The sequence below is a fragment of the Sinocyclocheilus anshuiensis genome, unplaced genomic scaffold (assembly GCF_001515605.1).
Source record: "Sinocyclocheilus anshuiensis isolate Anshui unplaced genomic scaffold, SAMN03320099.WGS_v1.1 scaffold1014, whole genome shotgun sequence".
NCBI classification, from domain to species: Eukaryota; Metazoa; Chordata; class Actinopteri; order Cypriniformes; family Cyprinidae; genus Sinocyclocheilus; species Sinocyclocheilus anshuiensis.
In genome coordinates this window covers 326508-340650 of record NW_015540943.1, presented here as the reverse complement: position 1 = coordinate 340650, position 14143 = coordinate 326508, and the positions used below count along the sequence as shown (strand labels likewise).

The window sequence follows — 14143 nt, the reverse complement described above, 5'->3', positions numbered from 1 at the left end:
AATGATCTATGCTAAGCTGCAGCTAAAAGTGCTACCGCCAGACCCGGAGATTGGCTGAATGGATTCGAAAACGTAAAACTCAACTGTTTAACTCTAGGGGAGTTGGAAAATGAGCCTATTTTCAAAAATAGTGGAGTGTTCCTTTAATAATATCTGATGTTAGAATTAGTCCCAAATATAGTAAGCTGAAATGACCATCCCAAAGATACCTGGATGAACTACTATTTCTTGTCGATCCGGTGTAGATCCATGCGTACTCTTAACAAATTACAGTGTGACAAAGTGGTTCATGGTTTCAAGACACATTTTTTTGGCGTGGAAATGTATACCAAAACTTGCCCGATTGCCTGATCTCTAAAAAGCAGGTGGTTGGATGGGAATTGGGATTCAAAAATAAATTGGAAAAAAACGAAAGATGCGGAAAGATGTTTCAGATGCGGATCACATTTTGAAGTTTGAAGTACATTTGAATTACAATTTTAAGTAAAATTGCCACAAAAAAAAATATAATAATAATAATACAGTTTTTCTCAATTGCTTTGGCACATTTTTCGTTAAATGGTTGAATGGTTGATTCAAATTGTATTGCAATTAGAGGTCATTTGCCAATTTAGCAGACATTACAAACAATGTCAATGTCAGATATTTATGGAATATACATGCGTGTATACCAATTTTTCATAATTGAATGGATCGTTTTGAATGTGATGGCTTACACGATGAAAAATGATCGAGAAGTTGTGAAGAGTTTGACAGTTTAAGTGAGAATCGGCTCATCAGTTTTGATCAACAAGCCTTATGCAATTAGTTGTTGTGCAAACTGCAGACAATTGTACTTACTGTTTGCACACATGTGCCAAAGCATTTGCAATTTGCTCAAATCAATAAGAAATTCCAATCTGATGTGAACAAGAAGCTAATTGTTCAGAGATCTGAACTTATTGTTTCGGGAAAAAAAAGTTTCATTCGAGAATTGAGCCAAAGCAATTGAGAAAAACTGTAATAATAATAAAGTAAAATTGTATAGTTGGATTTGTCATGTGCTTTTCATGTTATGTCTATCTAGTTCATGGAATAGTACATTACTGTGATGACTCTTAAGGCAGTAAATATTCTGTTTTATTCATGTAGCATGTGTAGAAAAGTCAAAATGTGTAAATCTGGGTCATGCGGGTGGTCTGGCTGGATTGGATATCCATAAAGGAGCATTCTCTTTCCATGAAAATGACCTATTAATGGTCTTAAGAACTCATTGACTATGATGACTTTGTAATGGTTCCAGACAGGGAGGTTTGTTTCTCTGAGCCTCAGGCATAACTGCTATTACTGGGTCTGTACATAGAAATAGAGGGGAAAACAGTTTTTTGTTTTCAGAAAGAGTTTCTATAGAATTTCTTTGTTTTTTGTGAGAGGAGTTTCACAATGCAAGTGAGAACATTATTTTCTTAGAGAGGGTTTTTCTTTGCTTTCATTGCAAAACAAAATAAAGATTGGAGAGAAAATGAGGCAAAAAGGCAATGTATTGCGTGGGAGGTGCTTTTGGTTTTTGGAGGGGAGCCGCATTTGTCTTGTGGGGTTTGTTCTGGATATACAGTAGGGAGGTGTAAAAAAATAAGTTTGTTGGAATTATATTTGGCAGCTGGAAAAGTGAGGCAGGGAGGCAGCATAGAAGAGATCTTGGAATTGTGTGTTAAATAAGAATCACAGGGTTGTTTTAGAGTGTCCTCCATTCAGTATCCCCCGCCTGCAATTAACATCAGTTTTGCATGGTAGACTTCGGAAATGAAGAAGCAGAGCCCCTACAAGGCACGGCTCATCTGTAAGGGCAGGTGGGGCAGAGCCCCACCAACATATTCACCCAAAACACAGACCTCTATATAAACTGAATAAATAATAAACTGTAATTGTGTTCAGCATTCGGCAACAAATATTTATTGGATTCGCAAGCTTTGGCAGGCACGTAAAATTATACTAAGTGTTTTACAAATTTTACAATGTAAATCTGTGGTGAAAAGTGGAACTGCAACATACTAATTGAGAGCCATCTGGGCAGTTTCGAGACTGCCCCACTTATTTTATGTTACCTTATCTCGCTCCAGACCAAGACGATATCAGTCAGCTTTAGCTATATCTGTCTGCATCAGGTCAGTAAGTAGCTGGCATGTCTGTTTTTCCTATATGGAGTAGTGTTTTAAATTAATGAAAGTGTTAATCCTTTAGTTTAAATGTGCTTGCATAAAAAGCTGTTGTGTTTGTTTTATTTTAAAATGAGGCATGATATTCGTTTCCTCACTTTCTAAATCAACATTCAGAGACAACAATATTAAGGCAATAATTCTATAGCATTCTGTGTCTGTGTACTTCAAGCCTGTCAATCAACAATAGCATGCCGCCCACAGGCTGAATAACGCAAGGACATTAGCTCTCTGCCAAAAGTGTGAGTGCATGTGTTAGACTATAAAGACTATAAGCTTTCTTGAGTTTATTATAAACTAGCACTACGACCCAGTATCTGCCTCATGCATCTAAATTTACAGTCAGGAGCCTCTACTTGCCCCTACTCTGTGTTTGTTGTTTTTAAAACTAATAGGAATTCATGTTTATACTATTAGATTTTTTTTGTAGCTTTGGGCATTAGAATTAATTTTAGGATAGAATTGACTGGCCATCAGTCCAGGGTGTCCTCTGCCTGTGGCCTGAGAATGTGAGATAGGCTTCATCCCTGTGACCCTACAGGATAAGCGGTTTGGCGAATGGAGAATGGATGGATTGAATAGAAATGTATAGTATGCATAATTTCATATTTACGTAATTCATTAATTTCTTAACTAACCCTAAACCAAACCCTAACCCTGTAGTGAGTACATATTGTAAATTACTATTACTTGTATAATTGTATTAATTAAATAATTGTATATTTACACTGTCAAGCCCCTGTCCCTTTAATAGCAGATGCTAAAGTGCCCTTTCGGTCCAATCTAGTTGGCCCCGGACAGCAATTTCTACTGAGGGGAGAGCCCTATGATTGGTCGTTCTAGTTTCCTTTGTCCTCATTTTCTCGCCAATGGTTACTTTCCTAGGTTACTCATTGGTTAATTGATTATGCTCACCTGCCCTTAGTTGTTTGTTCCTTTGTATATATAGTCTAGTTTATGTTTGACATTACACACATTTTATATCTGTTTACCAACAGTACTCACTCAGAAAGTTCAAGTGGTTTTTATAGAAAGGGGGGCCACGCCCCTCTTCAAGGCATTTTTTGTTTGTTTGTTTTTTTTGGAAGAAAATCGGTATACACCAGAATCATGGCCAGATTTAGCTTTATTCTACCTCCGAAATCACAATTTCACCCCTGTTTGGGACCTCAGTGAGAACACAATGAGCTTAAGGGAGGCATTATAGATGATGCCTTCCTGTGAAACTGCATCTATTGGTGCCACTGTAGGACAGTATAAAGATATAAAAATGTATATTATTTAGCAGCATTTGTTTTGTTTTATTTTTGTTCTGTTGATTATTTTCTTTCTTACTTTCCCTTGCCTTCTCAGAGACCATGTACTCACACAAGAAGTGTGTATAAATATATAGGCGGATAGGGTATCATGCATATACAGCCTTGGAAAAGTGAATAAACACTAGCATTGCGATGCTGAATTGGAGGATGTCAGCCCTCTAACCCTGCTTATAGTAACCAGATGTGCAGACTAGAGGCCCATTCGAGGAGTGCATTGCTCAATCTGGCACAAACAAAACTGGATGTCTACAGTACATTTGTGAATCTCATAAAGAAATGTCCAGGTCAAATTCACCCAAAATTAAAAATAAATTGCATTTTGCATCTTTATCTCATTTTCTGCAGGTGTGGCGTGATGCAGGCACTCAGGTGTTTTTTTCTTACGCAGTGTGTCAAGGAGTCCTAACAGCACTGAGCAGTTATAACAAATACAACAATGATTGCTACAAGTCAGTAACCTCCTGCATTAATGTGCTGCACCCCACCCATTGAAACATATCACAGTAATCAGCATTTCATAATTGATTGTTATTTCTATATTCTGTGTTCCACAGGGACTGTATAGCACTCTGTATTCTGAACAGCTCCACCAGCATCTTTGCTGGATTTGTGGTCTTTTCTATTCTGGGATTCATGGCCCATCAGTTAGGTTTACCCATGGAAGACTTAGCATCATCAGGTAAATATTGTTATGATGAGACTATATAAGCTGTCTAGATATAATATAGTACACTACATTATTTATGGGAATGGAGCCCCTAAGAGGACGTGGTGATGGAACAATAATATATGAGATGGGAGGAAAAATTATATTTCAGAGCTTTTGCGTTTGCTTGAAAAAGTACTGTGTTCCCCCAAGAAACTTTGCGTTCTCTCACAAAACATTAGTTTTTTTTTCTTGCAAAAGTATTACGTTCCCTCAACAAAACTTTGTGTCCACTCATAAAACATCCGCATTTTAACTCCCATCTCATTTTCTACCATTATCATTTCCCTTTAAGGGGCTTCGTATATGGGTCTACATTATACATGCCAAAAAATATGTGTGGACATTGCCTTCTAATGAATGGGTTACAGATGCTGTTTTTAACCTCTTTACACATATATTTACAGTGCAATGAGGTGTATCAAAGAGCCCAGTGACTTTTATGCCTCTATGCACATTTTTGCACACACACACACACACAAGATTCTAGTGGGAAAGATCTGCACAAAGCACAGATCTGAACCTCACTGAACACTTTCCCAATGAATTGGCAATCCAATAATCATAATCTCTTGCTATGTTGCTATCCACCACAAGAGAGCATCTCAGGCCAACACTTGTGGCCTGTGTACAGTATGTCTGAATGTTACTTTGGACACAAAATCATTTATAAATAAAAAATGTAAAATGTAATGTATGCACAAAATATTTCATATACTTAAATAAATAAATAAAATAAATACATTTAATGAAAAATATATTATTCTATTATTAAGACGCATGCATTAATAATCAAGGTTATGCAACAATGATGATTTATTTATTTTATTTTATTTTATTGCAGGTCCTGGATTAGCTTTCATAGCATACCCTAGAGCCCTCTCTCTGTTACCTGGACCCCAGTTCTGGTCTGTTCTTTTCTTTTTTATGGTACTCCTTCTGGGCCTTGACAGCCAGGTACGGTTGTTCAACCTCACATGATATGTTATGATATTTTTTGAGTCTTTAGGTTTCACTACATGTATGAGGGTTTATATTTATGTCTTTTGAAGTTTGTGTGTGTGGAGAGTTTAGCCACAGCTCTCACTGACCTATTTCCTGGAGTTCTAAGGAAGCGGCGAGAGCTGTTGGTGTTGCTAATCGCCGTCATCTGCTTCTTACTGGGTCTGCCATTCATCACAAAGGTATAGAGAAAAAAGAAAATAGATAGATATTAGAGATTAGATATCTTCTAACTTTTACTGCATGCCATATTTTAGGGAGGATTCCATCTGTTTACTGTGATGGACACCTACGGCCCAAGTGGAACTAACTTGCTCTTTATCGCCTGCTTTGAGACAATTGTTGTCGCATGGGTGTATGGTAAGAGACACTAACCTGTTCCTGTGAAATTCCCAGTATTTGACATACAATACACTGTAAAGCATGCAAACCTTTTTTTTTATTGAATATCTTGTTTCTCTTTGACACATTATGGAAGTAAAAATGGATTGTGAATACTGCTTTACAGTGACTCATTTCACTCCATCCTACCCATCAAATAAAAGTAGTTAATTTATCTGACAAAACATTCTTTACACTGTATAATATTTTTTTTAATAAAACAACTTTTCTAAACTTACATCAAATAATTACTATGTAATTACCATGTATTATATAATTATTGCTATGCAATTACATTATAATATGACCGCTCATAAAATGTGACACAATTATAGGTGATTATTGAACATAGACATATGAGTGAGTTCAACTTTTAGCCCTATACTTTGTCTAATAAAACTCCCCATGGAGTTTAAGGTTTGCTACTCAAAAAACTAATAGCCAACTGTGTATAAAAACTGCAATAAGACATACATTTTCAAAATGGGAGAAAGGTAAACAAGAAAAAAATGTCACGCAAATGGCTGGTTTGCAGGTGCAAACCGTTTCTATGACAACATTGAGGATATGATAGGATACGCACCATTCCCTGTGCTGAAGTACTGCTGGCTCTTCATTACCCCTCTCATCTGTGCAGTGAGTTCACATTTTGTCTCTAGCACTTTCTCACTCTTCTCTAACTGTTTTTGCTTATCGTTGGAAAATTTGCAATATTTTCTCATTAGTACACCAATTAATATTTAATGTTTCATTGGCCATCCAGCTATGCATCCATTCTTTCAAACCATTCATTAATCTGGGTAGGGTGTCTCTTTTGTTTTATATATATATATATATATATATATATATTGCACACTTAAAAACAACAAGTGGCAAACTATAGCTACTTAAAATAGATATTAATTTAGAATTACTCATTTAGCAGACAATTTTATCCATATGTAATTTACAATGATTAGAATACAATGAGTCAGTGATCACTGTGAGGCCAGTGTTGCACAGCTCAGGCTCTTCAAGGTCTTTAAAGTACATCAACATGGTGGATGTAGTATGTTCATGATATTGTATGCATTTTTGTGAAGTTTATGCATCTTCATTTTGAACATATTTCATCAACAATTGTGAATTAAGTTTTTCATCAAATTCAGTATACATTTTGGAAGTACAGGAATATGCTCTCTTATTTCCCCCTCAGGCTACTCTGCTCTATAACCTGCTGGGTAGTAAATCAGTATCTTCAGCTGATGAATTTGTGCCGGACTGGAGTTACAATTTGGCACCTCTGCTCACAGTAATTCCTATGGTCTGCATCCCAATCTTCTTATTCATCTCTCTAGGAAGGGTGAGTGAAACCCATCAATCCATCCAACCCATCCATTCATCATTTAGTCATGCATTCATCCCATCTCAGTTAATTCCATCTGTCACAGCATCTGTCCTCCATTGTTAAATACTGATACTGATTTTTTTTTTACACTTAAACACATAATTCTGTGTGTAAACAATGTATAATAAAAGAAAACCCATAATTTGTCTAGTAGGATTTTATAATACTCAATAGTGATCACATACTTTTTCAGCAGTCTTGGTTCTGGAAGTATTTTACCCCATTTATTTCTCAAGAGTGATTTATAAAAATATTTTCAATAAAAAGTTCTAAATAACGAACCAAAGCGACCAACTTAATCACAATATTTAAAACAATGATTTGGAAGAAAAATAAATAAATAAATAAAATAAAATAAATAAATATATATATATATATATATACTGAACAAAATTATAAACGCAACACTTTTGTTTTTGCCCCCATTTTTCATGAGCTGAACTCAAAGATCTAAGACTTTTTCTATGTACACAAAAGGCCTATTTCTCTCAAATATTGTTCACAAATCTGTCTAAATCTGTGTTAGTGAGCACTTCCCTTTTGCCGAGATAATCCATCCACCTCACAGGTGTGGCATATCAAGATGCTGATTAGACAGCATGATTATTGCACAGGTGTGCCTTAGGCTGGCCTTTACCTATATATATATATATATAGGTAAAGGCAGTGTACATCTTAGGTAAAGGCAGTGTACATCTTTGAATGAACTAGCAACAAACAAACAAAAAAATCTAATAAAATAATATGAAATAGTTTTTTATAGATCTACAGTCATTACATATACAGTATATTATATGTACAAATATATAAGTACTTTTTAGTAGGGAGAACAACTCAATCACATAATTGTAATGTTTTGCTAGAGTTTACATTTCCATGGTAACAGAGTCTTCTCTGATTGGTGGTTCTTTCTTTGGGATTGTGGGTATTGTAGTTCTTCATTATGAATTGGGCTAATGGACAAGATTTTATAAAAATGCACTGAAATCATGTTGAATTCTACAGAAGCAAAAATTAACAACCTAAGAGCTTATGGTAGGTTTATCTTAAAATATTTATAAACAATTGTTAAAAATCAGTTAATTGTTCACAATACGTAATTATTCAAAATCAGTTTACTTCTGGAACCTTACTGCAATCTATAACAACCCATAATTTTTCAAACACACGTCATGTAGTTTCAGGAAATGTATTGTACAATGAATGAATCAATCTCCTTTCCATCTCCTCAGGGTCGTGACATCATCACCCCTTCTAGTGACCTGAAGCAGCTCCGACCAAACAGTCCACGCCTCACACTGTTTAATCGCGTAATCATTAAACCACAGAGATCTCGACACATTCAGGAAGATGGAGAAGAGAAAGCAAACAAAGAACACACCAGTGGAGTTTGAGAAGGCAAAATTATTATTTTACTTTAGGTTATTATATATAGGACCTTATATTAAATAATATCTTTGACTTGAATAAAAACAATTAATCTAAATATAAAGTATATATTAGATTACTTGACAATGCATTTCATTACAGTGTATACGATTGCTCACGTGAAATACATATCACTCAGGATGTCAAATGAACAAATTTAGGTTCAGCTGGAAATTTGACTGTGTTAATTTGCATAACTAAAGGGATAGTTCGCCCCAAAAAATTTAAATTTGCTTTTAATTTACTCACCCTCAAGCCATCCGAAATGTAGGTGACTTATTTTTTTTCTTCAGTAGAACAGTAAAGAAGTTTTTAGCTGAAACTGTGGTCCTTGGTGATTCATAAAATGCAAATCAATGGCTACCCATTTTTGAGAATAAAAGAACCATATCAAGGAAAATTAATATCCATGGCTCCTGACAATAACAGCAAAATTTTCATGTTTTGGGAGAACTATAACTTTAAGGGTACTGAGTGTTTTTTATGAGTCTTCATTCTGATGTTCTCAGAAGAAATTGAACTGTTTGTATGAGTTCAAATTAAGGGTTAGTGCAGCTGAGAAAAAAAAAAATGTTTTTAGCAACTAATATATATATATATATATATATATATATGACAACTCTATGAGAACTTTTAGTGTCAAATGTGATCATTTGTCTCATTTACATTTGTCATCTCTCTCTCTCTCTCTCTCTCTCTCTCTCTCTCTCTGGTATATACAGTACATACAGATCTTGTTGTAATTTTTCAAAAATGTGTCATATTGGTGACTGAAGCATTCTTCAGAACCACTGAATGTTTATTCTTTATATCTTTAACTAGACTCTTTTATACCACATTTCTATCCCATTTTTGTAATATAATGTAGTTTTTGATATATTTTTATCATATTAAAACATACTGTTCTTTCTTCTATTTTTCCAAATATATTTTTCAAAACTTGGTTCAAATTGTCCATTCTTTGTTGCTATATGACAGCTTACTATTATATTATGTTTCAAGTAAACAGACTTCTAATTAACAACTCTAAAACAGATATGATCTACTAAGAACAATTTTAAGTGCAGGTGCACAATCAAGATATTGTTTGAATATTAGTAAAAATCGCAATTCCTGTACTGGGAGTTTTATCTCTCTTTCTCTTCCAGTCAATCTTTATAATGTTCTCATCTGAGCCTCTCATCCATGTAATCTGAGGGGACATTCAGTTACTAGATACTGTCATGTGATGGCTTTAGGGTCTGCCACTGCCTATCATAGCACAAGGGGGTGGGCTTAATGGAGGAGTATACTCTGGGGAACCAATTAGGGAGCAGCTCTCAAAGGAAGGAGTGTCTAGGATGTTTCAAGGGAACCAGTTTCTGGACATTGCGAAGAGTTTAGGATTAATTATCAGCTTTACAGGTCAATATTTTGACACTATTGTGTTTTTATAGAATAGGAATTCCAGCATTTATTGATAGTCCAAAAATAATTCAATCCAGTTTACGTGCATAAGTCGTCACCTTCATTTATATAGTGCTTCATACAATACAGATCATTTCAAAGCAGCTTTACAGGGATAAACAGGAAAATAATGATTTAATGATGCAAACACAGATCAATTCTGCTGTAAAGCAGCTCTAAAAAAACAACAGTGTCATTGTTCAGTTGAGATCAGTTCAGTGTTGATTAAATTCTAAATATAAAACAGCATAAATAATTAAGTTTCTAGAACACATGGAATCCAATGAACTTGCAATAGATTATCCAGTCGACACAACTGGTTAATGAAATGCCAATGACTAAGTTAATGAATTGGAAAGATTTACCTGACATGAACTTACATTGTACTTACAGTGCATGCACTACATTGTACTTAAACAATAAAGTATTGAGTAATATAAGGCAGTTAATATAACTAGTTAATAAAATATAACAAGGTAGTTAATAAAAGGTAACTACTTAGGATTGTGTTCAGGTTTAGTACCTGGAGAGGACTGTAAAATAAATATTCATTTAGTGTAACACGTGGAAATAGTTTTTGAGGCTTGAAATTGAAATTGTATGTTAGCATACTATGATGTCATAATGCTATAATCTTGCATCTGCACTCTTGCCACTTCTCTGTGATTTTGTCTACAACCAGGGCTGCGTTCAGCCCCGACAAAATGGTGCAAAACGTTTTTTAAACGGAAACGGTGGTGTGTTGAACACCCTGTTCTGATGACGCAAGAGTTGCAACTATGGCAGCTGAGAAGGCCATTCTTTGTGTTCTTTTTGAAGAATTTTCAGAGTCTGATGAAATCGGTATAAATATGTGTTTGCGGCAACCACATGTGACGACCCCGGGCTGGACTCTGCTTCGTCCACGGTGAAAGCCGATCCCGCGATCCACAGCGCGAAGTTGATGTATTTCCTCAGTGACCAGCACGGATCAGCTCTAGGCATGATGAAGCGGATATCGTCCTCTTTTGGAAGGCCAAACAAAGTAGTTTCGCTTTCACAACGAAACACACAGCGCCTTCACGACATGGCGGCAGCAACAATACTACAGTGAGAATAAAAGTTACGCCTTCTTTCTTTGCGTGAACATTTGGGCGGCGTTATACAAATCTTCCCACATCGTGACGTAGACATGTGGGGGCGTGTTAGAACGAGCCGTTTTAGGTAGGCGTGGTTAACTCTTAACTTTTATAAAGAATATCTCTTTGGATTTGAGACTTTAGTCTTTGCAACTTTACAGATCTTCTTTATGCACCAAGAGCTTGTAACACTCCAAAGAGAAAGGAAAAATTGAAATCGCATCATATGACCCCTTTAAAACTGCATTTGGATCCTCAATCTTTGTGTCCGATCGTGACACAGCTCTGCAATTTATTTATTTTTTTTAAAGAAGTACACAGTAGTTAAAGACACCTAATATAAAGGGGGAACAATAAGATTATAACATGCATTGATCGCTCTGGATCTTTGTCTGAATCCTCTGTAATCTTTGGGTTTTGTATGCTTAATGTAATTTTTATGACTTATCTCTGCAGTGAGCCATTCGTTTTATTTAAACTACACTTGGGGGCATAATTCTCCTTCCATAGCTGGGAAATTTTCTACAAGATACTTGATCTCAAAGTGCTGCAAGAAATTGGAATTCCACTCAATGAGGCTGTTAGGAGGAACAGTTTGCTGAAGGTACAAAATTGCTGCAAGGTCTGAGGCAAATCACACAACACTGTCATCTGAGCATCTTTCATCCCCTCCCTCTTGTCTCTCAAATACACACACTCTCTTTCTCTCCGCAGCTCTTGTGATGTAGATTTATGTCCCCTGTCACAGTATTAAAAGATGAAATTCCTCAATGTTACTCTGCTATCTATGCATGCCAGGGACCCATGCAGCTCAATAACCTCTGCATTTATTTAACGCATTGGTAGGTGTGACTTGCATTGCCACACATGCACAAGAAGCTCTACACAACCTTTACTGCAAAAAATTGTGTTCTTCAGACTTTTTGTCCAATTATCGATGTAAAATATCTAAAAGTTCTTGTAATGATGAATTAACTAAAAAAAGTAGCACCATATTATAAGCAACATAGCATCATATGAAAAATGTGCCTATACGTACAATTCATTGCAGTTTCCAGCTGAAATGAGCACTAGTGGCAACAACTTTTATTCTTTTTCTCACAAATTATGATTACACTGGAAGACTGTCAATTAATTAAGATTTATTTTGCGTGGTTCCTTGCACAATATATCTTTTGACATCATAACACATTTACCATGTGCATGATAGTGCATGATGCATGAACTAATTTGACATTTCCATCTCAAAATCAGCTCCATATGGTTTTCTGGCATAGTAAACTTGCTCAGTTGCTCACCTGGTAAAGCACTTGCATTTTGGAGCAATCGGGTGAGAGTCCATTAAAACACAAGTCATGATAAAAGAGCTCAAAGACTCGTAGAAGTGGCATGGTCGCTTCAGCAAATATACTTTTATCCAATATGTTAACACTGTCCAGTCAGGTTTAGGGTAAGACTTAGTGTAGGTGGTACGTTATTTTCAAAAGTGATAGAGCATTACATTTTTAGTGCCAATTACCAGACATTTCATTTCTGAGCTGCATTGATATGTACAAAACCAACATAATAAAACTTTGCTAGATTCATGTTTATCTGTTTATTTTGTTTATTTATCTGTTTATATGTTTATTTTGGATAAAACTTTTGACAATTTGAGCAACATTCATTAGACACTTCACTTTAAAAGTTTCATGAAACATTCAAAAAGAAACAACATTATTTTGAAGAAATGTTGCCGCATACACATTTTCAAGTCTGTTAGGACAACGTGATCTCATGATAATTCGTATGTATTTTACGTAAAATGTGGTTCTATAAAACGTACATTTACTTACGTTTTTACAGGCACTAAAACGTACAATACTGACGTATTTTCTGCATCTAAACGTACATAAACTTACGTATTTTCAGAATTTAAACGTACAAAACTGACGTATTGACACCTAAAAATGAATTCTTATGAATATTGAAATCGCAGAATTAATTTTATTAGTTTTTAGTTGTCATATGAATTACCTTGTTTTCAATTGCATTATTAAATTGTTTAACGTTAGTCATTTGCTTATGAAATGATAACATTTCGTTTTGTTGTGTGATTTCTGCTGCCAGCTGGTTTCCAAGAATATGCCTACATAATGTTAAACACGACTTCACTTTAAACCTTAAAATAAATAACATTTCTGCAATCGTTTAACCGTTACTTGTCATGTAATGTTTACTTTGATTGTCATGGGCCACAAAAGGCGTTTTCTCCGACATGCTGTGACTGACAATGGAACTATAAAATACGCCAAAAACACAACATAATTACGAAATGAAACAATTTTATTAGTGTGCTGTAATCCAAATCTTCTGAATCCATACGACTGCGAGGAACAGTCTTTATTCGGCGATCTTCATCTCCATCCCGAGCAGCGAGTCCAGCGACCGTAAACAGCAAAGCCCGCGCTGACTGACGCGCTCTTTACAAATTCAAATGTTGCCGCTTCAAACGACAGGTTTTACGGCAGGATAATCAAACGCTCATTGGCTCTCACCTGCATTCGTCACAGATTGCGAAATGCCGTGTTTCTGGTGAGGTGTGTTTGAATGATGCGCGCGCGCCTTCACGAGTTCACGGAGTGGATCGGGAAAATGATCTGGATAATATTTTCAGCGATTAACAACATAAATTCTGCTCTGGATCACACAAACCTTCTGTATTCTGTCAGAGAGGACTGCGGGTGCAACGCATCATTATTTGGATTACTTTTGGTACTGCTTTTGACATTTTTGCAATAAATAAATGATTGTAATTGCATTTATCTGTCTGTCATGTTTTTCTTATACTGTACAGAAATGTTTAGGTTTATAGGTAGGAGTGGAATTAGCGACTAAATTATTTTTTTTTACTAAAATGGTTATTTTCCTGCATATTTCGGTCATTTGCGTTTTATATCCTTTTATATTCGCTATAAAATGGGTAGGTTAAGGTTTGGGGGTAGGTTAAGGGGTCTGAAAATCTAAATTGCGTATTAAAATGATAAAAATGCATATTCGCTATCAAATGGGTAGGTTTAGGTTTGGGGGTACGTTAAGGGGTCTAAAAATCTAAATCGCTTATTGATAAAATGATAAAAATGCATTGATACGAATATCTTAATGATATAAAAGATACGTAA

At 35.5% G+C, this 14143-nt stretch overlaps 1 protein-coding gene across 7 annotated transcripts in view; it reads left to right on the top strand.

Annotated features, from left to right (window-relative positions):
* LOC107689714 (sodium- and chloride-dependent GABA transporter 2-like) overlaps positions 1-8455 on the top strand; it is an 18108-nt gene extending 9653 nt beyond the window's left edge. For 6 of the 7 annotated variants that reach the window (XM_016487842.1, XM_016487837.1, XM_016487838.1 and 3 more), the window contains 8 exons: positions 3860-3963; positions 4069-4193; positions 5065-5177; positions 5273-5404; positions 5480-5582; positions 6139-6239; positions 6799-6945; positions 8223-8455. In XM_016487842.1, the coding sequence (XP_016343328.1) occupies positions 3860-3963; positions 4069-4193; positions 5065-5177; positions 5273-5404; positions 5480-5582; positions 6139-6239; positions 6799-6945; positions 8223-8384 (987 nt within the window). In that variant the 3' untranslated portion in view covers positions 8385-8455. Of the gene's footprint in view, positions 1-3859; positions 3964-4068; positions 4194-5064; positions 5178-5272; positions 5405-5479; positions 5583-6138; positions 6240-6798; positions 6946-8222 lie in introns of those variants that run through there. The other variant, XM_016487844.1, reaches the window with a different exon arrangement.
* Positions 8456-14143: the final 5688 nt, after the last annotated feature.